At 40.0% G+C, this 25300-nt stretch overlaps 2 protein-coding genes across 10 annotated transcripts in view; one reads left to right on the top strand and one right to left on the bottom strand.

The window, feature by feature from the left end:
• Positions 1 to 23466, bottom strand: part of SDCCAG8 (SHH signaling and ciliogenesis regulator SDCCAG8) — a 118994-nt gene extending 95528 nt beyond the window's left edge. The window contains exons 1-8 of one of the 3 annotated variants that reach the window (XM_040597867.1): positions 23002 to 23466; positions 10527 to 10706; positions 10333 to 10415; positions 6832 to 6951; positions 6302 to 6427; positions 5867 to 6007; positions 4429 to 4493; positions 2060 to 2248 (exon numbers count right to left, since the gene is read on the bottom strand). In XM_040597867.1, coding sequence (XP_040453801.1) covers positions 2060 to 2248; positions 4429 to 4493; positions 5867 to 6007; positions 6302 to 6427; positions 6832 to 6951; positions 10333 to 10415; positions 10527 to 10706; positions 23002 to 23068 — 971 coding nt within the window. In that variant the 5' untranslated portion in view covers positions 23069 to 23466. The remainder of the gene's footprint in view (positions 1 to 2059; positions 2249 to 4428; positions 4494 to 5866; positions 6008 to 6301; positions 6428 to 6831; positions 6952 to 10332; positions 10416 to 10526; positions 10707 to 23001) is intronic. The other 2 variants (XM_040597866.1, XM_040597865.1) reach the window with 2 other exon arrangements.
• A 201-nt stretch (positions 23467 to 23667) lies between these two features.
• Positions 23668 to 25300, top strand: part of CEP170 (centrosomal protein 170) — a 94706-nt gene continuing 93073 nt past the window's right edge. For 5 of the 7 annotated variants that reach the window (XM_040598206.1, XM_040598205.1, XM_040598204.1 and 2 more), the window contains exon 1: positions 23668 to 23880. The gene's annotated coding sequence lies outside the window, so the exon portion shown is untranslated. The remainder of the gene's footprint in view (positions 23881 to 25300) is intronic. The other 2 variants (XM_040598207.1, XM_040598203.1) reach the window with 1 other exon arrangement.

The following is a 25300-nucleotide window of genomic DNA, read 5'->3' as shown; positions in this document are numbered from 1 at the left end:
AGATTAAAATTCGCATGGGTTAAGAGTGAAATACAGCACACTGCTAGATTGGCAGATATTAAAAATATAATTTGCTTGATGACCAGTCCTTCACTTCAGAAAGATGGACCACTAGCAAAACTGCCAGTAATGACAGCAGAGGTCAAGTCAGAAATATACTGAAGATGACCAACATTCTGTTGGCATTACAAAATGGAGAACTGTGCTAAAAAACCAAAACCAAACAAAACCAACCCCAAAAAAGGCATGTTTCTTTAAAAAAAAACCCCATAAAATCAAAGCAATATGAAATTACATTGCCATTAAATGTAAAATAGGAAGGAAAAAACCCAAAAGGAAGGATAAGATTCAACAACTAATTCTGATCACGATCACTAAGTACATCAAATGATAATCAATAGCCCTTTGCTGCAAACTGAAACAAAACAATATGACTTCTGGATTCTACATCCCCTCTGAACTTCTGCTAACTAAGAAACTGAGCTTTATACCAAATGGTGATGCACAGTCAGTAAAACTATAATACTTAACCTTTTCATTACTTTGATAAGTTGAAAGCTTTTAAATGAAGAGTATAATTGTTTATGTTTTAAGTGCAACTAGAGATTCTGACTGCAAACTGTTTTTTTAATTTTTTTGTTTGTTTGTTTTTCTGTTGTTTTTTTCTTTCGTGTTGTGTGGAAAAATAACACAGTTTTACTTGCCAGAGAACTAACAGTCATATTCTGACATTTCATTTCAACAAGATTTGGATTATGTCCTTTTGAAAATCCTTACTGAAATAGCTTTGGTTTTAATAAGTTGCATCACAAGAAGATGTAGCTTTCAGATTTCGTTAAATCTCAAATTCAAATAATGGTTTATGAAAGATAAATAGGTCAGCTCAAATTTTTTATTTCAAACTGCACTGTAATGCTAGATGACAAGAATGTACTGATTTATAGTTAGGTTGTTCATATTTTCCAGCGTCTGTGACAAATAATTAATTCTCTTATGAAAGTAGATTTTGAAACACGAGTTTTCAGCAACAGAGAGCTTTCCCAGAAAATTCTTGGACTTCACAATAGAAAAATAAACTCATACAAAAACAGTCCTCTAATGTGTAGAGATAATATCCATTTGATAGGCTATATATATTATGTTCCTTTAGTGTTCTTGCTTCCAATTGACCCACTACCTCATCTCCAGCTAGCTCAATCTAAAATTTCAGAAGTCCTAAGAAGCTTCCGATATCTGACAATTAATAGATGCCTGTTTAACAAACTTTAAGAAAGCTGCAGTACCCTGTCATTATTACTAGCACGTAGAAAGGGAGAAATTTTTGAAAATGATTGACTAGCAGAATTTCTTAAGAAAAACACATTTTAATGCCGTTGGGATTTCTGAATCACATATATTACGCTCACAAAAAAAAATTGTTTTTTGAAAATCATTTAAATAAAAGCTACAATTAAAAAAAGGCTGAAGCAAATAATTTCATTTATTTTTATCCAAAGGAACTTTTTTCCCTGACTTACTATAGTTAGGGAGGAACAATGCATCCTGTCCCAAACACCTGACCTCCTAAGCAAATTCAAGTGGCAAAAGAAGGATTACACTGCTGATATATCCTAGAAGTATCCAAATGTAAGGAGAATAAAGTGAAGCCATTAAAACTTCCAAGGACAGAAAGATAAGAAACTTTTGCAGGAAATAATCAATCAAAATACACAGACTTCCACAATATTTGTTCTGACAGAGTCAAGGGTTTCTTTGAACAAAAAGTGTGGGAAACAGACTATCAACAGTCTGATTATCTGGCCAGCCCAAGGTATCATAATTACAAGATAACGACTAACATTCTTTCCCAGTTGAAATCAGTAGCAAAACTACCATGGATTTCAAGGTGGTTGGGACCTACACTCATATTCTGCCATTGATTTTAGCATTATAACTTCAACCTGGGAGTCCATTGTCCCACAAGCAATCTCTCTATGCAACCCAGCACATGGAGACTTACACAGTTTAATGTAATTAACCATGCTTTTAATGAGCAAGTAAATATCCCCCTTAGACCTACTTTGTTACCCTCTCGATGGTCTGCATGTGAACATTAGAATGAGTCTGTGCAAGAACTGCCTCATATTGTGCACATTTCAGACACAGACCACCAACCCGGCTAGAATTCGCAGCTGAAACAAGTGCCTTCTGGTGTTTTAGCCTTCCTTCCAAATCTTTGCACGTCTTCTGAGATTCTGAAAGGTCTTTCCTAGAAAGAAGAAATAAAAAATATTACTTGTGCAATCAAACATTTCTACCAGTTATATTTATGGGCAATATATAATTACAGATGTAACCTGAAAAGAACTGTGTGTATCCCTGTAATGAACATTATTTGACACATTTCAGTAGGCTAAGGAAGACTTTAACAGAGAAATAATAGTTGAACTGCTCAATCAAAATTATCAATAGACAAAATAAAATTAATTTGTTCCTTCCTTCTGTAGTATCAGAAAATGGTGAACTTACACAGAAGATTATTGGATACAAAACTTAAATATTGTTAGGTACAAAGGCTTACATATCTTCTGAACAGAGCAAAAGATTCATTTACAAGAAACACTACCAGCTGTATATTTCAATACCCGGTCTAACATGTTTTCTAGTTTTCTTAATATCACTAACGTCACATTTCTCCTCTACTCTTAAATTAACTGTAAAGTTGCAATATAAAGTAAGTTTCCCATGCTCCCTGACAAAAATCCAGATGTATTCAGCACATTCCCTCCGATCCAGCGATACACACAGACTCCAGGTCAACTACGTCTCCAGAAAAACAGGGTAAGTTTTTATACTCGTCTCTGAAATTTTTACCAGGTGCTCTGAAGAATTTTCTCCAGAATTTCCAAGCATCTGTCAGGCCAGGGAGAGTGCAAGCAGTAGGAATGCTGACATCAGGAAGTTCCAGACAAATGCACACTGTGCACATATAGATCAATTTGACAAATTGCGCAATGAATCCAAAGCTTTTGGTTTGTTATGCAGGCCATCTGGGCAGCACACACATAGTAAGTCTGACACATTCTGGTTGCATTGGATTTACTGTGCACATAATATATACACTGCATGCATGCTTTTTTCCATCTGGGAAATCTTCTGTGCACTTTTTCCAATTTTAGTAGTTGGTCTATTAAATATAATCCACCATAAACTGAACAGAATTTGGTCTGCGTATACCCTTACACAGTCATGGTACAACAGACCTATTGTTGGGAAAACTTGGACAGAAATCAGTGAGTCCTAAGGAAATTCCTGCTTAAAGTTAAAAATAAGGATAGTCCCACTGAAAGGGATATAATTTCTCACTTTAATTAAAATCTAGTAAATGCTCAAGTGCTTTACAGAACTTACAGCTTGAAAAATCATGCCCCTTAGGAGAAATCAAGAGGGTGAATAATGTACTTGTGGAAATTTTCAGGCTATTTTAGCCTTCAGTATTTATTTCTGAGTATATCTAACACTTCAAGCCAAGTGTGGGGAAAAAATAATCAATTGAGATTACATAGCTGAAATGTAAGATCCTCCTTTATTTTCATTAGCACAACTGGTTTTGCACATTTAAGATTTCACCACTGCAGAGGGCACATTTAAATTTGTCTACCTAACAGTAACTCTTTTAACACACACACAAGAGTCTAGAATTTTCAGATATATGAAACCGCAATTCATTTAGGGAAAACCATAATTAAATAGGTTCAGCAGCAGTATCACAAATGCAGGCATACAGGGGCAAGTTCAGTCCTGAAAACCAAATCCTAAAGTGGTTGCCTCTACCTCTGTTTTTCCATAGTTTGCTACCTATTCAAAACTTCAATATTTTGAAGGATTATATGAGGACTTATTTTCAAATATTTTTGTGCTTAAAAGATATGCAGGTTACATGACTGGAAACACTGCCTGAATGCTTCAAAACTAGGTTTTCCTGCTTCAAAGTCATTATGTGGCCTAAACTAGTTCAATGCTTAAGATTTCTAAAATTTGCAACATAAAATATTAGTACAAGAAAGCTAGATATGGATGGGCTCACATAAGTTAAAATTTTAACTTATCTTTTTTTCTTTAATTGACATGGTGTTTCTATAAGAAGAAAGGATAAAAAGGATAAAGACATTTTATATCAAGTTGTGATTTCTATAAACACAATTCAATTGAATTTATAATATGTATATATTGCTGATGCTGCTATATATTAGCAGTACATTCAATTTTACTACATTTATATTTGCAAAAAATTCATGTAGAACCAGCATTCAGGGACACTATCAGAAAACACAACATTTAGACACTCAGGCATTCTCTTACTTAAATTCAAATTAAGAATGTTTTGTGTTGTTATGAAGTGATAATTTATTAACAATAATTTTAAGAAAAAAAACCATTTAACTTTACCTTAGAGACTGTATTTGAGCTTCAAGGATATTGACTTTTTCTTGATAAAGAAGTTTTAGTTTCTCCTTTAGAACAGATGGGAGAAAAGTAGTGTCATTTGTTTTCTTCATAATCATCTTCACAAATACACCTAGACATTAGCCACACTCATTCTTTTCCCCTGAAGATATAAACTTGTTGAAACACTAGTGTCAGAAAAACCTAAATATTTCACCCTTGGGAAAGTCCACAAAATGAACAACCCTCCCATTTTCTCATTTCTATACATCTTGCCAGATCCTCACATGGTAAATGGCTTCAGCTCCAACTGCAGCCCTCTACAATGATTTACACAAGTTGATGATCTTGTCTCAAGTTTGCTCTTACTCTCCCACAAGTTAGCAGAAACAAAAGAGGAATTCTGAAGAACTTCAAGTAGACAGGCTATTTATTTATAATACAGTGAGTTATTCTCATTAGGTGGTGAAGAACTAGGTACATAAATCAACCACACCACTACGGTGTAACAAACTAACAGTGGTAACAAACCAGATAAAGCACCAGAAATTTAGCTCACTATGATGCTTTAGAAATAAATCACAATCAGTATGATTCTTTAAATATGGCAGATGAAGTTAAAGTGCAATTACTGTAAAAACTAGCTTTCAAACAACTGCAGGTGTTAGGGATCAATGAAGAGGTTTCAGCTCTAGATGCTGAACAAAATCAACAAAAATACTTTAGTGGGAAACAATGAATACATATAATTATCTTCTAGAATCAAAGTAACCTTTAAATTCCACATTACACATATGCACATGGATTAAAAACAACAAAACTTTCAGTTAACCTTGCTTTTCTCAAAAGACAGCAATGCTACCCCATTTAATTTAGAGCAAAAAAAATAAGAATATCTTCCCAAACTAAAAAATACGGGACAGAGGCAACATCATCTCTGAATCACTAGGGCTGCTCTGTATCTCTAAAAGCACAAAATGTGTAATTCAGCTTAGGGAAAACAGACTGCACAAAGCTACTGTTGTACCTTAAGTCCTGCGCTGCTCTAGGAGCAGAAAGGCTCATGGCAAAAGAGCTTGCCTGGAGAGCTATCTGAACTACACCCGCTAGTTCCCACCTGCTTCTGTGTTGTGTTAAAGCTAAGAATCTCCAAAGTACAGTGGAGCCATCACTGAAAGGACATTCTTAAAACAAGACTTGTCTCTGGGAAATCAACATCTGCAGATACAACCTGCCATCTGTGTCTAACTGGATAATAATATTAATTAGGGTGTAACAAGAAGATGAGGTTTAAGAGAATAAAATTGGACCTCAGATTAAGGTTCAGTCAACTAAAACTCCTCCTATATGTCTGTAACAAAATTAAGCATCAGAAGTACAGCAACAACAAAGCACTGAAAGGTTTTGTGAAGGTATGACTGCAAAGAAAGTGAATACCAACCAGTTCTACTGGCCATTTTTCGATGTCTCCAGAAGCTGCTGTAACAAAAGCCTGATCTTTGTTACGTGCTGGTGATGAGGTGACAGGCTGACACATGCTAAAGTCATTACCACCTGCAAGCCAGGAGTTCTGAGTATTTGCCTAAAATAAAAATAGTCATGTTTCAGTTGTAATTATGTAGGCTTTTTTTTTTAAGAAATGTTAATTATACAAGTATTGAACCTTACAATTTTCATTACAGCAGACTACAGGACCAATAAACAAGTCAATTAGGTTGGCAAGCTACGATAATGATGTTATCCACCAAAATCCATGTTTACAAACTCTCATTATATTTTGACTAAAATTCAGCTTGCGAATAACCATTTATATAGCCTACCTGAAAGAGAATCGGGTCCCTGAACACATTAAAACAACAGAAAAGTAAAAACTCACCGAGGCATCTAGAAGAGTTTGTTCTCTCCACATATGTTCTGCAGTTAAGAATTTCAGTTTCTGATGGAGCTCCTCATTTTCAAGTACAACTACTTGTACTCGATCTTTCATCCCAGACAATTCCTCCTACAGGATACAGGAACTGCATGTAAAAGGTTCCTTAAGACAGCTACCAACATCGAAATACATTTTGAGACCAAAAGCCTAGATTAACATTCTCAACTATTTTAAATCTTTTACAGAAAATAAGAATACTCAAAAGACAGATTTTGTATTTTTCTAGCTTGAATTTCCATATAACTTCTTAAAAAAATTGCTTACTTATATTTGTGATAGGACATAAAAACGTCTTTGAAGATCCTTAAACACAGCCCAAGATGCATGGTAAGGCTCAGTATCTACTGAAGTGCGTTTGGCTCAGTTTGTTTATGGCAACAATCAATCTCAAGACTAAGAATAAGCTGTTTTTAAAGCAATTCTTCATATTCAGGGGACCAGGGTTTTAGTAGGTGAAATATGTTGTCTAATACCTTGCAAAACTTCACTTCTGCTTCTAAATGATTAATGTACTGTGACTGATCATTAATTATAGGAACGAGATCAGAAAGGGCTGGTAAGTCTCCGGTTGCAGCTTCAGCTTCTGGGGGTTTCTGAAGGAAGTAAAGAATAGCAGGCGTTATTTTCCAGTTTTCCAGCTATTGCAATAAGATGTTGTTTGCACCCAGAATACACATAATAAAAAGTCACCAAGTACTACATCATGAGGAAGGAAGAATCAATAAGAACTTAAATTCTTCAATACAAAAAGTAACTATAACATTTCTGTCAAAATGTTCAGTTACTTGATTAAGCACATCTATAAAGCAGGATTAAATCATAACCACCAACCAATCTGTAAATGAAATTTATGCTGCTATTTAGGTGTATCATCCATTTTAGACAAACGTAAGGAGGTATTTTCTCCTGTGAAATGAATATAAAAATACCTTGAACGTTAATGAGTTGTGGATGTGCAAAAGCAACTCTTCAAAATGTTCATTAACAACTACTACAGAAACACAACTATGTCTGCAATGTCAGTACCTCCACAGAAACACAGGAAAATGTGTAATAGATATTACATTTATCAAAGAACTTGGTTATCAATATTTTAAAATAAAATTCTAAAAAAAAATTCTGAAGACCTATAAGTAGGTAATATTTTTGATAGCTTCACAAATAGCTAGTTGAAAAAGGTAATGAAAGGAATCCTTGCCAATTCAACAGAAGCAATTATATCTCTGCCTTGCTCAGCAAGATTTAAACGGGGATTAAACTTTTTGTAAAATGTGAAAAATGCAATCACTATAACTTTACAGCATTTACTCTAAGAATGCAGTACAGATAAAGAATGTAAGTAAAAATTACTAAAATGCTCTTAAAAACATAAATTAATTAGCTTCCTGAAAACTACAGCCTCTCTTTGATCCTACTAGCAACAGTCCTCATCAGTCTAATAAAAAGGACTTATTTAGAGTGGATGTAAGACACATTTTCTTATAGTATAATAATTTATTTAGTTCTAATGAATTATAATATACTTTGAAGTAATTTTAATGGAGTAACAGTATGAAGCATAAATATGTTAGTCTGCAATGAAACTGCCTTTGAATATTCACAAAAAAATTTAATCGTCTCTACTTTCAAATTGAAATAAGCCACTATCAGATCCTCAGTCGTCATCTTTATGTATTTGAATATTGGTTTCCTCCCTTAGTTTGATATTCCACTATTGCAAATTGCATTCTCTGAAAGAACTAAGTATTGTTGAAAGTATATTGAAAGAACACTAGTTGACATATATGAACTATCTTAATTCCTGAACCTAAAAGAAAGTGTATCAAAGCAAGCTACAATGTTTTGGTTTGGGATTTTGTTTGTTAGGTTTTTTTTTTAAATAATTCAAATTAAGACAATCAAGCTGGGACAGGTCTCGGAGTAGAACATATATCATCTTATACAAAAGATGTCTCTGTTTTTCACCAATTTTCTGAACAGTTTTACATTTGCAAAACATTAAATCTCCCTTGTTTGTATTCTTTTCTGATACAAAATGCACACAGACTTGTTAATGGGGTCCTCTCAGAGGAACAGGTGCATTTCTAGCATTAGTTCACTATTCTGGATGAAAAAAAGCATCTTTACTGATCCCTAGCTAGTTTTGAAACTGATACAATTCAGACATTTGTGATCTCGGGTCAGAAACACACTTTTGCGTCAAAAAGCAAAAATATTTTGTGATATGCTTCTCAAATATACATAAAGTCTTAAAGATTATAGAACTCATTTTCAGGAACTGAACAGTTTGACTCCTAAATCTCCTAAAAGATTCAGAAACGTAATCTTTCTTTTAAAATATTATTTTTGAAACATTCACCATTCAACAAAGAACTAAAAACCCAAACCAAGCTACTAATAGCTAGCTATTACATCTACTAGTTAATTTTATGTACACTTTCTGCCAATGAAGTATTAAGGTTCACTGTCCAACCTTTAAAGGCAAAGATGAAATCCACTAACCAGGATGAAGGGTAGATTTATAGCAACGAATGCCTTCCTGTTAAATTATACCCAATATAAGTATTGGCCATATTAAAGATGGCACTCTTGATAAATCTGGAACGGAACTACAATTGCAGAGACAAAGGGAGGGTTTTCCAGAATGATCTAGAAAAACATTTAGAGAAAGGACTCCAAATTTGCAATGTATTCCACCTGGCTCAGTGCACCTAAGTTCCGTGTTCCACTGACTCAGAATTCACCTTGCTTAAGGTCTGTTAAACTCAACTACTTCATAAAGTTTTAAAAAATTAATCACACTTGTTTAAATATATATAATATAGCACCAATAATATTTGTAACTCATCATTCTGTTCCTCTGGCTCCTGTTAATCCCTCCCTCTTTTCTGAAAGTTTAATAAACACCTTGCAGCTGAGACCTCCAGCTGCATCCCTGAAAAAATTACACCACAGCAGTACCTGAAAACACGAAAAACTCCCTTTCTATTCAAATTATTTTTCACTGAAAAACAGTGTTTAATGTTTAACCTGAGAAACTTGAGAAACATTGGTGTAATGTATACAAAAGTGTATCCTGCACCATTATGAGGCAAAAGTACCCAGCAGAACAATCAGACTGAACTCATGGATTTTAGAACACTTGGGAAAGTTAACTTTAAGTGAAATTTCTCAATGTCAGAACAGCAGAGCTAGGTTCATTACACACCTCAAAGCAACAGAGCAGGAATATGGGCTTTAGATTATTCTGCTGCTACCTCAACCCTAACAGCAAAATGCTGCTTGTCTTGCTTAGTGTAAACCAAAAGTAGTCAGTGCAGGCCATCAAAAGATAAAACTAGAAAACGCCTTTGAATTATTTTCCTATAGTGACACTAGTATCCAGCAGTTGCTCTGTAACTGAACTGTCCACTGGACGTACTTTGGTGCACTTCTTCTGCCAGAAGGCTAAATCTGAGAAGCCTGTGTAAGGGTGTAAACTAACTCTGACAGGCAGCACTGTATTTTGGCAGAGAGCAACAAAAATCTGCTGTTCCATGAACATCTCTAATCCTCTAAAGAAAAAACACAGTTACAGCATGAGAAGGCCTTTGAGAATCCCTAAAGTACAGTCAAAGGGAAGCAGAGGCTGCTTTTAGAGAATTTTGTCCACGTACTTGACCCCGACTGTTTCCAAAACAAAAAGGATGAACTTTTGGTGTAAAGAAAAAAAAGAGAAACCTGAAAGCAATACGGGTTGTTAACCATACTGCATGGTCAACAAAACAGGACAAAAGTCTAAATCCCGTATTACAGATTTCTTTTACTTCTGCTATGGTCATAAGCATACCAAATTCTGGCCATAGCCTCAGGAGTTTCCTTTATTTCAGAACACAAAAATTATTTGATGTTTCTTTTTCTTCCTGGATAAGAGAAAATTGATCTCATCATGCATGCCATTCATTCAAACACAAAAGAAACAAGAAGCAACATACAGAGAAGGACATCTTCCTCCCTGATGGAGAGCCTTCACTTTCCACTCTTTCTTGATGTTGCAACGAAGTTTTAAGTTGATTAACTATGAAGAGATTAAAAAAAAATAAAAAAAAATATTTATTTTTTTCATTGAAATATTGCATTGAAATAATTTTAAACAATTTTTAAGCTGTTTGCTTTCAAGTAATCTTACCTGTGTGATGGTGCTGCCGTTCCTGCCAGGCTGCATTCCCACTGTTATCATCGCCCCTGTCTTCATCATTACTGCCCTCCTCCACCGAGGACAGGTCAAATCCAACTTCACCCTCACCCTTTGCAAACTGTCTTTCCTCCAAAGTATATTTCAGTTGATGAATGCTATCACTAGCACGCTCTGAAAAAGATCACATCATTAGCCACAATAAACAACATACAAGAAAACATTTACTGACTGATATTTTAAATTTGAAAAAAAAAAAAAAAGAGAGAACTAAAAGCATTCAGCATCTGTCTAGCTTGACTACTTTATCTAAACTCAGCCACTGGAAGGAATTACCTAATGCAAACAGCCAAAACAACTACTTTATGTCACAATTTGCAGAACTATTTACTACATTTTCAAAGAAGCAGCTGTAAGTAGTATCTTTGCCTATCAATACGTCAGGACGAGTAATAGTATACTTGACCCTAAAATATTTCCTAGCATACGCAGCTGTGATATTTTTCAATGATCCTAAAGCTCATGCTGTATTTCATATAAAGTGCAGGACTGAGCACCAATAAAAATATTTTTTTATTTCAAATTATGTCACAACATGTGACAAAGCAATGCACAGCACAACTAAAAAAATATCTGAGTAAATGAAGTAAAAACTCAGCAAACTGAACCAACATAAGATAGTGGTTAAATAAAGAACAATCATTTTTTAACAAGCATGAAAACTAAATAATAACACGCATCGTTCTGGAAAGAAAAACAGCAATGAAACTCTTTCCATAAAAATACAGATATTTTTATGAACCCTTTCAAGAGTTCAATGACTTACTGGAAGGTGATACAGTAATGGTCTTCTCTCATTTTCAATATATTTTTTTCTTACGTTCCCTTTTTTAAAATTTTTTCATTTAGCTCACTTCATAAAAATCAAAAACGTTCCAATCATAAATGCAGTATCACTAAGATACAGCTGAATATTTGCATTATGCCAGAAAAGAAACTTGAGAGATTTGCATCTGAGAGATGCTGAATGGATTGGGAAACAAAAAATACGGGCCTGGTTTTAGATAACGATACTTCTGGTTCATACCACAGGACGCCAGGCAACTCACTTCTTCCAAAGAAGCTATGCTGAGGCACACAGAGGACGGGGAGGTGAGTCAAGAAAGCCAGAATGGCTTTACCAAGGGCAGGTCTTGCCTGACCAACCTATTGGCCTTCTATGATGGAGTGACTACCTCAGTGAACAAGGGATGAGCTATCTGGACTTCCTTAAGGCCTTTGACGCGGTTCCTCACAACATCCTTCTCTCTAAATCGCAGAGATACAGATTGATGGGTAGACTACTCAGTGGATAAGGAATTGGCTAGATGGTCACATCCAGACAGTAGTAGTCAATGGCTCCAGTCCAGATGGAGATCAGCGATGTCCGGCATCTTTCAGGGGTCTGTGCTGGGACATGTACTGTTTAGTATCTTCAGCAATGACATAGACAGTGGGATTGAGTGCACCCTCAGCACGTTTGCAGATGACACCAGGCTGAGTGGTACGGTTGATATGCCATCCAGAAGGACTAGACAAGCTCAAGAACTGGGCCCACGTGAACCTCATGAGGTTCAATAAGGCCAAATGCAAGGCACAGGATGCACCTGGGTCAGGGCAACCCCAGTATCAATACAGGCTGAGGCACAAAGGAATTGACAGCAGCCCTGAGAAGAACCTGGGTGTACTGGTGGACGGAAAGCTGGACATGAGCCATCAATGTGCACTCACAGCCCAGAAAGACAACCGTGTCCTGGGCAGCATCAAAAGAAGTGTGGCCAGCAGGTCAAGATCTACACACTGGTAAGACTCCACCTTGAGTACTGCATGCACCTCTGGAGTACAAGAAAGGCATAGACCTATTGAAGCAGGTCCAGGGGAGGGCCACAAAAATGATCAGAGGGATGAAACACCTCTCATGAGGACAGGCTGAGAGTTGAGGTTGTTCAACCTGGAGAAGAGAAGGGTCTGCAGAGACCTTATTGCAGGCTTTCAATACTTAAAAGGGGCTTATAAGAAAGATGGGGACAGGGAACAAGCAACAGGACAAGGGGGAACGGTTTTAAACTACAAGAGGGTCGATTCAGACTGATAAAAGGAAGAAATTTTTTATGGTGAGGGTGATAAAACACTGCAACAAGTTGCCCAGAGAGGTGGTAGATGTCCCATCCCTGAAAAGATTTAAGGTCAGGTTGGATGGGGCTTTGAGCAATCTGATCTAGTAGAAGATAACTGCTTACTGCAGGGGCAGTTGTAGTAGACTACCTTTAAAGGTCCCTTCCAACCCAAATTATTCTAGGATTCTATGATCCTGTCCCCTTGGCCTATGCATGTCCCTAATGATGGACTTCATAATTCCCATGCTTTAAAAAGCAAAGATTTTATTAGATGCTGCTGAAAGTATTTAGTCACATCAGTACTTTTACTTGATGTGTGATGACAGGACAGGCAGTTAAATTGTGATTAAGAACTCTGAAAGACATAGTGGAACGCAGGGAGGATCAGTTTGGTGCAGAGGCCTGAAGAAATGAGCTTCTGTGGGCATAGTATAAATGTTACCCTGGCTCATGTCCCTGAACAGGTGTGAATGGTTCCTCCTCAGCGTGTTTTAGAAGATCACCCAAAGACAGGGCATGCTGTACCACAGTGGTAGTATGGTAGCTGGTAGTGCAGTTCTTGGGTTAGATCAACAAATATTTCTTCCAGTGAGCGAATATCCCCAGTCTTTTACCATCTTTACTGGTTCAGAGCACATCTTTCTAGGACAAAGTTATTAACAAATTACAGCCATCACAATACCAAAGTTAACAGAATAAAATAAGGATAGGAATGTTTCAGCTTTCCTGAAAAAAACCTGTAAGCTTTGGAGCAAAGACACGTAGTACTAGGAAAAGGTTCTCCACTGAGGAGATGGTCAGTCACTGGAACAGGCTCCCCAGGGAAGCTGATGGGCTTGAGGCCATGACCGAGGCCATGGAGTGTCTGGATGATGCTCCTAGTCATACAATCTAGATTTAGGTAGTCCTGCAGGGAGCAGGGAGTTGGACTTGATGATCCTTGCAGGTCCCTTCCAACCTGAACTATTCTGTGATTCTGATTCATTCCTTCAATTGCCAATGTACAAGGGGAGATGAGTATTTAATCTCTCTTCCCTTTAAGCAATGTATATATTAGCTAGAAAAGACAGAGTAGTAACCTAAGTAGTATGGCTTTATGGAATCTTCAAAGCAGAATCTACTGCAATACTAAGTGAACCAAGAAAATGAGACAGCTCTCCATCTTGATTCACAGCCATTTTATCAGGAATATAAGACAACATGTTTCTTTTACAATTTTCTAAAGTAATGCCACAGTCATTTCTACTTACCAGTCAAAACTACTCTGAATTAGAAAAGTTTCATTAATAGTTAACAGTTATTAATGATTTAAAACAGAACAAAACCCCACACTCTCAAAACCTTACTTGACTGTCAGAAACGTGAAACGTTAGCAGTTTTCTTTATTTAGCCCTGAATTCTTTGTAGGGTTATTCTCCCCTAGGACGACTGCATATGAAACAGAATAGGAATTTCACTCTTGTGAGACAAAACTTGTAAGGAGGCATCTTTTATTGGACCAACTGCTACAACTAGAAAAATGGCAAGCTTTCCAGCATACATGTCCTCCATTCATTTTTACAAGTTTGTAATCTGTAAATTGATATTATGCATAAATAAATAACTGAAAATATTTTTTTTCTCATAGACTTCTCATAGACATAGAAGCTTCAGATATAATCACAGTTAAGCATCTACTAGGTAGAATTCAGAAGACACGCCTCAGAGTATAATATATACCGATGGTTACAAATGTTAATAGCTCCTTTCTTCCAAATGGAAGGGTGAAAGGCAGTTCAAGTCAGAGAACAAAAGCTAAATATGTATTTCTGCCTTAACTTTATCTTTTTCAAGATCACATCATCTTGACTGATATTGGGAAATAGATTTTTTTTTCCCCACTGTAATGGTTTTCACAGCCCTTTTCAGTCTTTTTCTTCGCTTGGTTGTAACCTACCAATAGCTTATAAAGTATAAATAACCCCCAAAAAAGCACTATATTTATGAACATGGTTCTCAGTCCAGTAATGCCAGCCATCGCTCCCTTCTTTACAATGCTAGTTTTTAATAAAAACCTAACCCGTTTCTGACCTATTAACCTTCTCTCAGCACTTATTTTTAAAGCCCAGTTATCTTATGGCTCCCATTACCTCTTTTAGTTTTCAGGTACTCTATCCCTTGAAGAAGTTAACATAAAAGAAGACATAAAAAGCACATTTTAATTACTCATAATTTATTATAATAATGCCAAATAAAACTCACAAGGCAATGACTCAAAAAAAAAAAAAAAAGGTTTAGGTCACATATTTCTCTATTGGCATACTCAAGCTATTCATCTACTCTTGAGCATTCCAGGATGCTATGAGGGTGGGAGAACTAATTGAGAAGCGGTAGAAGTATCTCACTGATGCAATGGCTTAAATATTTAGCAAACTATGTTGCAACTATTTGTTGCCAAGAAGTGCTCAATATCAGTTATTATGTGGTGTGTCATCTGATAGCAATAAAATTCCTTCATTTCCCTATTCACTGCAGACCTCTGTCAGAGAACCCCAGAGTATCAATATTTGCTTCATAGCCAGCGAAGAACAACAAACTAAAATAAACCCAAACCAAACAGACCCACACACAATTTTTCCCAGAACTTCTCTCTCTTCATAATATTACAGCTTCTGAACTCCAAGCTACTACTTTAGCCTCAAAGGTAGCAGAGATCTTACGCTATGTCATCTTCTTCCATAAACATACCAGGCAGTAGTAGTGAAACACATTGAAATCATTATCAATGGCACACTGATGTCTACTTATCTTGATTACACTTCCCTGCCTCTGGAATAATATCACTACATTTTTGAAAGCTTTATCACATATTTGCCAAAGCTTCTTAAAAGCATGCCCATTTCAAATTACAAAAGTTGCTGCCACAAGCAAAACACTCACCACTGGGAAACTGGGAGTTAGGAGTTTCCAATGGTCCATCTTTATACTCATTAGACACCAAAGAGCTAACATTTACTTCAGTGAAAGTTGAACTGGATGTGTAACAGGGAATAAGACAGTTGTATTTTTTTTTCCTAAATAAGGGGCATAATAGTGGGCATTACTATAAAAGACAACACACTACCAAGTGGAAAGATTACATTTGCTGTTCCTGCCAGTGTAGAAGTATTCTTTTTAAATATGAAAGAAGTTGAAAGTACCTCTGTGGATGCAAACTATTGGACATCAAAGAATCTTTGTTTAAAGACAATGTGATAATTTTGTACTTAATTTAGAAGTCATTAATTTTTAAGTGCACACACATTCAACCTAACTTAGCCTCAGTAAAAAAAATACTGCAGAAAACTGCTTGCGTTCAGCACTATTTGCCTATCTAAAATCCAATCAGCATTTTTCTGTTCTAAATCTTAACAAGACTCTATGAATAAAAAGCCCAACATACATTTCTGTTGTATGATAAGACATCATTGATGTGTTACTTCCTATAGGAACAGCTGAGGATATAAATTAAATTGGACTTATCTGGATTAAAACTTCAAAAAATAACTTTTATTTACCATAAAGCTCATTGGTTTTCAGTGTTTAAAGGATCCAAGATGATCATGAAAAATGGCAAGATAGCAACAAAACCTGATGGATCAAAACTGATACATAAAAAAACCCAAAATACAACCAACTGCTCCAGAAAAATGCTGACAAGCTGTCAACTATCATAGATAATCACAGGCAGTCCTTGCAAGGGACAGGCATATAACTTATCTAATGCCTTAGCAATGACATAGCTGACCAAACACCTAAAAGAAAGAAATACACTACTGCTTATTATTTCAGAGACTGAAGCACCCAGTGATCCTAACCCAGGATCAAAACCATACCATTCTTGGTACAGAGATATTCCTACTCCTCAACTCATCTACACATAACTGCAACTTTGGACTAGATTAAGTTCAGTTAAGCATAATGCTTTAAGACAAAAACTTGCCCAAAACATTAATTAATGTTCAAAAAGCACGTCATACATTCTACGTGCTGAATTAATATACTGCTCCTGAAAGAAGCATTGGTAGCTGTGGTTATTTTCTGTACTCATTGCAACTACAAAATCTAAGTATTACTCCTTGAAAATGTGGCGAGGTACGCTTTTTCCAGAGAATTACCTTCATATAAATGGGGGGGGGGGGGGGTTATATGGGAATGTCAGTACTACTGCTGAGCAACAACGTATTTTTTTATGTTGAAGACACATTAGAGATCCGTTGAACTTGTCAAAAAAAAAAAAAAAAAAAAGACAAAGTCTAGCATCAGGACACTCTGAACACAACATGAAAGAGATAGCTGTATTTCCAAAGTAGTAATCAGCTTGGGGGTGGTGGTAGGGTGGTGAAATTAAAAAAAAAATAAAAAATATTTAAGAACAATTTGCCACTGAAGTGAAAAAAACAGAGAAGGCATTGAACCGTGTTTGCACTGCCTAAACAAAAGATGTTTTTTTCAGACACTGCCCAAGACTGTCTATAAAGAGCACTCCTTTAAATGAAAGCACCAAAGCTACCTCATTCATGAACTCAGAAATGCCATAGAAAGTACTCTGGGAGCTAATGGAGAGCTTAGCAAAGGAACCAACCAACCAAAACAACAGACTTGCCTGAAAGACACTGAAAATAACTCCAGCTGGTGTGTTAAGCAACATAAATTGAAGAAAACAAACCACAGCTATATGAAAAGCTTCCCATAAGTCTGTCATCTAAAGGTAATGGTCCAGTTCTAATAATGTTTATAGAAAGATGACCAGAAGTGGCTAGAAAGTCAACAAACAAGTCACTTTCTGACATCCCATGGTTCCCAACCAGAAAACTGCCCTAGAAAGTTAAAGAAGGAATTGCACTGATTCTTCAGCTCTTAAAAACAACTAACACTATAGAATTTATGCAGAATAATAACTGATAAAACATAAAATTAGACCAGTTAGTGAAAACAGAAAAAATGATGCCTATTTAAAGAAAACTTTGCTGTCCAAAAAGTATTACCAGCTTTGACTTTGTTTCTTTTGACACTTAAAAATCTAAAACAGTAAGTCACATACCTCTTCTGAGGTAGCATTCTTTTAAGTTTTTATTGTGGTTTGCATAGTCTTGGACTTGACTTTACTTACCATTCTGATATGCAGCTATTCTTCTTTACTGGCTGACAAACACAGGTATGCTACCATAATGCTACACGGCTGTTTTGAGACTGAAAGTATCCTTTTAATTACTACTTATGCTGATAGGATTTTACATGTAAACATTCAATAATAACAAGTGATACCAGGCTGTTCATTAGCCGGGCCTGAAAAAGTCCTAAGCTGTGTTTAACACTCAGAATCCACTTGATTTGGTTTCCTCATCTTCATAGTTGCTTCCTATTGTATGAGAAATAGGGGGGGTTCAACACAACTTTTACCAAATCACCGTCTTTAAGAGGAAACTGTTCTCTGGAGCTGCAGCGTTCATCACCAGGAATTCCTAAACAAGCCCTTTCTGCAGAGCATAAAGCACATGGCTAAGGTTCTAGAGATCCTCACGTGTGAGGAGCAACTACAAGCATTTCCTGGTTCCTTCTGACTGATTCTTCACCCTTAAATGAACGTTATGTGCTGTTTGGGACAATACTTAGAAATAATTGTCAAAGAGAAATAAAAAGCCTAAGGCAAAAAAATTTACAATTATAGATTACCATCTACAATTTAATTCTTAGCTGCTTCAGTGTCACAGCTAACTTAGCTGGTAATTGGACCACATACTCATTTTTCCAAGGACAGCTTTGACTTCACATGTCTGCTACTTTATTTTTGGAGTCACATGAAGTAGCCACAAAGTGAAACTGAAGTTGCAGCAGTCTTATATTTTCATCTGTTCCTCTTGCAGCTTGCATTGTCATTCTCTGAAACAACGTAGGACTCAGTAATGCAGTGGAATACAGAACATAACTTCCACATTTTCTTAGGGTAGGCTTACAAGATGCCTGTATCAGGCACTGTACCCAAAAAGGATGGTCTCCCCCTCCATCACTCCTCCTCTTACACTGCCTCTGGCCCACAAGTAAGCCAGTGCTGTTTAGTAAACAGGCTGAAAGCTCAATATAAAAACATAATTTAATAGTTCTCTGTTCAAGGAACCAGGTCAATGCTAACAAAGAAGTGGGCTCTAAATAGTCTTTTCCATACACTTACTGCTGTTGGAAGAAAAGGGTAAAGTAGCAGGAAGCCATCACATACTGCTGTTAGCACTGGTGTAGTAGAAGGCCCATTAGACAGTCACACTATGCCTAGCAATTTTTAGTTATTAACACAAATACAATAGCACAGCACTTAGTCTCCTTTACAAAATACCTCTATTCCCTTGAGAATAACTTTTAATTGGAAATGTTATTATCTCCTAAAGACTCTGGGGTTCATTTGAAATGGTCTCAATTACACAGTAACCTAATTATCCAAACTAAACAAACACCACCCTCGTAAACCTGTATTAGACACATTATTAAAGACCTTCATTACACAAAGTCTACACAATTCAGGAAAAGCCCTGTTACAAGGACCTTTGTGATTTCACCAGAATCTCTATGTTGGGCTCTAAGACCATTTATGTCTTAGTCAGGTTTTCAGGTCCAGCTTTCTGTCCTTTGGCCACCAGACTCAGTTTATTAAACACCTGGGCTCCCGGTGTACTAGTCTTCCGAGGGATTTACCTTTACAACAAAGGACACTGCACTGGAATAATCAATTATTCTGAGAAGTTATACACCCTTCCATCAAACAGAATAAGGCTGTAAAATGATTCTTCTGATCTCCAGCATGGGTAGTGATAATCTGTTGCCACATGTTAGCCTCAGTCCAGATAGCACTACAAGCAGTTTAGGAATGCTGTATTGCAAAAGTGTCAAATAACACCCGAAGCATGCCACCTGAAATTCCAGAATCCACATGACAGGAATGATCTGAATTTTGAGAAGAATCTCAAGCTGTATAAATATATAAGAAAAACAGGTAAAGATTTAGTTTTGCCAACTTCAGGAGTAACAGTGATCTGTTTGTCCTACAGTGAATTCCTAATTGCAGCGGTAATGATCTGAGAATGCTGTACAGGTCAAAGGACTTCAAAACTGTATATCACTGAGAAATAAAGAAGTTAAATGAGAAACAGTGGAACTTATGCCATATCACCCTGCACTGGGGCTATGTTTGTGAGATAATACCCTATCTGCTCGCTGAGAGGCACCCCTGGAGGTATGAAATCAAAGCTATCTTGGCACTGTAAGGAAAAACCCCATGTTTCCCAGAATGGAAAGAGAAACAGCTACCAGAAGGTCACATTCTGAAATATTTTAAAAAAAATAATAATAATGGATCCAGTGTAAGGCAATTCAGTCAGAAACAGACAAAATGAAAATAAATTGGATGCATGTATTCTGTTCATACAATCATTAAATACAGTGAGATCTAATAGTAGACTTATACACAGTTAAACAGCCCAAGATGCAAAATTCTTGAGAAAGGCCCTTTGAACATATGAGAGAGTTTAAGAGGTCACTTGCAATGTCCAGGTAACTTTGTACAAAGGCACGCTTCAGAAGTTCACATATCAAAAGCCTAAAAGCTCATCACAACTCTGAAGATATGACATACATGACTGTCCCCAAGCACTCCAATAGAATTTGTAGTTGAATGAGAAATCACACTGGAACATTTCAAATGCACAAAGAGCCCAGGCCAATGTCGTGGTTTAACCTCTGCCAACAACTGAGTACTACGCAGCCACTTGCTCACTCCCCACCTCCAGCAGGATGGGGAAGAAAATCAGGAAAAAGGTAAAACTTGAGGACTGATACAAGAATAATTCAATAATCTTAATAAAATAACAATAATAATAACAACAACTCTAATGAAAAGAAGAGAGAAGGGGAAGGGAATAAAATCCAAAGGGAAGGGGGGAAAAAAACCACAAGTGTTGTGCAATACAATTGCTCACTACCCACTGACTGATGCCCAGTCAGTCCCTGAGCAGTGATCAGCAGCCCCAGCCAGCTCCCCCCAGTTTACATACCAAGCATGATGTTCTATGGCATGAATATCCCTTTGGCTAGTTTGGGTCAGCTGTCCTGGCTGTGCCCCTTCCCAGTTTCCTGTGCCCCTCCAGCCTTCTAGCTGGCAGGGCCTGAGAAATTGAAAAGCCCTTGACTTAGTATAAACATTACCTAGCAACAACTAAAAACATGGGTGTGTTATCAACATTGTTCTCACACCAAATCCAAAACACAGCACTGCACCAGCTACTGAGAAGCAAATTAACTCTATCCCAGCCAAAACCAGGACAGACAAGTATCAGAAAGAAAAGCATATTTTCATGACAAATCTGGTCTAAATCAACTATAAAGTCCTCTACCAAGCTTACCAAACTACACACACAGAGGAACATTTATATAAAAAGCATTAAGCATCCTGAAATTATGGACTACATTGTAAACGGAGACCAAAGGTCTTTGGCTTTCCCTGCTGTTGCTGCCTGAGGAAACTGAGGACATTGCATTCTGCGGGGAGTCGAGGCAGCTCAACATAACCACTGTATCCAACAGTGGCTGGATGCCCCAGCAAGATGGATGTCAAGCACAACATGCTGCCTGTGCACTCCAGAATTTAGACACAGATACATCTCCATATCTCTTTAGATGAGGATGAACAGAAGAAATCTGCCTTCTCCACTGCCCGCATGCCACCTTTTGGACTTGCCAGTAATCCAAAACGCCAGCACTGACCGGCCTTCATTGCCTAAAATGAAAAGGCAGGTCAACCACTGAGCTATCACAGAAAAGGAACATGAATTTATAAAATGTTTCACTAACAACATAACCCCTTCCCAGATCTGCATAAAAGCAAGCAAACAAGATTCAAAAGGTATTCTAGGTAAAAGATAATCATAAGCACTTTTAAAATGAATGTCTTGTGAAATACACCAGATTTTCAACATATAGGCTGAGGTTGTACTTATGCCTACAATACTGCAGCAGAAATGGACAAAACTCATTAAAGTGTGGCCTTTCTAAACAAAGCTATGTCTCTGTAAGTTACAATACTGTCTTGAAGCAGAAATGTATTGCCATTATAAGATTTACTAAGCAGCAAAATCATACGTGTTCAACTACGGTTTTAAAATCCTCATTTATCACTCCTCCTTTGCAATAACAGTCACAGCAGAAACCCTTTGCCTCCATGGAAGTCCAAATACAGTACAGGGAAACTAGTGGTTTTCCATACTCATCCACAGCGAAAGGAAACATGACATAGTATTAAGATTACCCATGTCTATGTGTGGCAATCATAGGGGTTTATTCATTGTTTTTATACATCACAAAAGGAACTTTAAACACATCAAGAGAAGTGCTGCTGTCATTTTAACTGTTCTACCTGCAAGTGCCAAACAAGCCCACTTAATCTACAGGAGAAATAAACAGAGGTGATTCTTCAAAATTCTACCTTCTGGAACAAATAAAAACCATCCTCTGTGCAAAGAACTGATGCTCTTTGAAAAAGAAATATAAAATACTTGCTGAGAATCAAGTATCAAGCAGCTATTTAAAAATATTTCCATTGTTTAAACTTTTTGCAATGACATCTCCTATATAGCAACTACACATTTAATTTACTTGTGTCACAACACATGATGTGTGGGCACTGTGTTCGGAACCCAGCTTTTTGCACCAAGCCAGGTGACATACCCACAAATTATCTACCAGTTTTCTTTAGGGTGTAGACACTTTGGCTAGTCAGAGACACTGTAAAGGTTGGTAAAGCCCAGGTGTTGCAGCTGAAAGATTTAGGTGCTCTCTGTCAGGCTATACCTAATGCTTCTTGAGTAGGTAGGTGGCAGGTATGTAAACAGTTTCTGACATGGGAAGTAACCAGTCTCGTTAGAATCAATTTGCACCCTCCTCTTTACCATGCCTAGAATGGCATGTGGCAACAGCAGCTAAAACCCTTACAGAACCGAAGAAAACCCCACCGAAAGAGGCAGCGGCCTCATCAGAGCCAAGTTTTGATCAGACAGCTTCGTGCGGCCGCATTAACGGCACCGGCTGCAGGGAGGACGAGAGCCAGCGTGACCTCAGCCCGGCCGCCCTGCAGCGCGGCGGGACGGGACAGCCCCCCGGGTTTCCCCGGCCCCAGCAGCGCCAACGGGCGCGCACGCTGCCCGCCGCCGCTCAGCCGGCTTGGGGACAGCCGGGCACAGCGGAGCCCGGCAGCAGAACCGGTCGGCGGGGGACGCTGCCCGCCCTCACCCCGCGCCGCTCTGCCCGCTCACCTCGGAGCCGCCTCTGGTACCGCTCCAGGGGCTCTTCCAGGGCGGGCTCCCCCAGGGGCGCCCGCATGAGGGCGCCGCCGGTTCCCGGGACAGCGGCGAGCGCTGCCGGGTAGCGGTAGTTCCCCCCGTTCCGCCGCCCCGGTGGAGCTCCCCTCAGCGCTGCCCGTCGCTACCCGCCACAGCTGCGCGCGGCGGCGCTCGGGACCCGCCTCCCGGCCGCGCGCCGTGCGGGGCTGCCGCCCGCCAAACCACAAGTCCCAGCATGCAGCGCGCCGCGCTGCGCACCCTGGGAGGTGGAGTCCCCACCGGCCGGCCGCCTCCCCGCAAGCCGCCGGCGGGAGGGGGAAGCTGGCAGCCTCTGCTTTCCCCTTTGTTGTGGGTTGCTGCTGCAGGCGCGGCTGCGCAGGGTACAGCTCTTCCGCCTACGTCCTCCGGGCTGCAGAGGCTGGGTGTAGCGCAGGTCCGGTCATGGCGGAGGGGGGGGGGGGGGGGGGGTAGGAGCTAGAAGCGGTGTTGCCGCTGCGGCCTCCGGCGCATGCGCGGCGGTGGGAGCGGAGGCGGCTATTGTCTGCAGCTGGCGCAGGCGCACTCGGCCCCTCCGCCGCTCGGCCTGCGCACGCCCCGCGCGCATTGTGTGAGCTCGGGCGGCGCCTGCGCACGCCCCGCGCGCATTGTGTGAGCTCGGGCGGCGCCTGCGCAGCGCCGTGCCCCGCTCTGCCCGTTAGCCGCTATGTGCAGGGAATAACGTTGGAGCCGTTGCCAGAGGGACACCGACTGGAGCGCCCCGCCCCCGCCCCGCCGGGATGCCGGCGCAGTGAGCACCGGCGGCGCTGCTAGGGACGGCCCCTGCTCGGCGCGCGAACCTCCTGGAAGGGGTGGGTGAGTGAGAGGATGCTGCCGCCCCGGGCGCGGGTCGGGCGGGAGCCGTGACGGGGAGAGGGGCCGGGGTCGCGCCGGTAGTCCGCCCCGCCATCCGCCCAGTGCCTATTGTGTCAGGCCCTCGCCCACCGGGACCTGGCGCCGCGCGACAGGGGCTGCAGCCGGCGGAGGGGGCGGTAGCGCGGTCTGGGCACATCCCCCTCCCCCGTTCCCGCTGGGTCCGGAGGCAGCTCCGCGCCCCCGCCTTCCTTTCCCCTTGTAAGCGCGGCCAGGCCAGCCGCGGGGCGCTGCGGCCGGTGGTGGCGGTGGCCGGCGCTGCGGGACCCCGCTGCCCGCCTCTCCCTGCCCCTTGCCGCCCGATGGGCGCCCAGCCGGGGACGCCGCCGCCGGCACACCCACCCGGCCGCGGGCAGCGGGGCTTCGCAGCCTGCCCTCCCCTCCCGCGCGTTTGCGTGACTCGAGCGTGCATTTCCAGAGGTTTAATTTTTTTATTATTATTATCAATTTTCGGTTGCCCCCGTTTCACAAATTGCCCCGGGGCTGAGGGCGGTGTGTTGCTCCAGATTTAAAAACCAGTGATAGCGTTCGTTTGAGACGAGGTGTTTCCCTTGTCCCCTTAAAGTAATGTCTTCTGGGGAGGATGATGGAGGAAATCTGTTGGTTTTGCATTTCCTTGTATTGCGTATTTTCACCCAGCGAGGTGGATCTTCAGCATTCAAAAATATTCTCCTGAAGGCGTGAGCTTTTCTTTCTTGAAGCTTTTCCCAGGGAAAACATCAAATAATGCTTTTTGTTCCTTGGTAGCGAGAAGCAGTGTCGGGGCCCACTTTGTCTTTCTGGCGTTGGAAACGAACGGGTTACCGAGCTAACAACAACCAAGAGGAGAAAAAAAAAAAAAAATCCGATGGCGATTTTTCGAGCAGAAAGCGTGTTGCAGCAGAGGAAGCTGGCGTCGAGGCGGGCGGCGGAGGGCTCTCCTCAGCGGCAGGCGGGAGGGGCGGGGCGGGGCGGCGCGCGCTTTAGGCCGCCTTCCCGCCGCAGCCCGGGGCGCCCGCGGGCGGGGCTTGCGCGTGCCCCCGTCGCGCGGGCGGTGGGCGAAGCGCGCGCTGGCCCGTTGGGTGCCGTCTCGTGTGGGACACCGGCCCGGGGCAGCCCGCCGGTGACAGGAGCGGTGCGGATGATGCGCCCCGGTTGTCAGCGTTTGGGGCGTTATTTTCGGCATTTTTAAAATGAGCTGACAATTAGCCCATCTGTTCTGACGGCTTCATGGGAGGAAAAAAAGAAAAAAAAAAAGAAAACTGTAGATGCTGTGCTGACGAGTTGAAGATAATCGAGAATTGTGGTTTTATGACAAGAGCATGCAAATAGCATCCACTGATCTGCACTTTGAGGAAATTATTTTCTTCCTTGTGAAAGCAAA

The sequence above is a fragment of the Falco naumanni genome, chromosome 6 (assembly GCF_017639655.2).
Source record: "Falco naumanni isolate bFalNau1 chromosome 6, bFalNau1.pat, whole genome shotgun sequence".
Classification (NCBI taxonomy): Eukaryota; Metazoa; Chordata; class Aves; order Falconiformes; family Falconidae; genus Falco; species Falco naumanni.
Note: the sequence above shows the minus strand (reverse complement) of the source record. Positions and strands in the feature narration are given on the sequence as shown.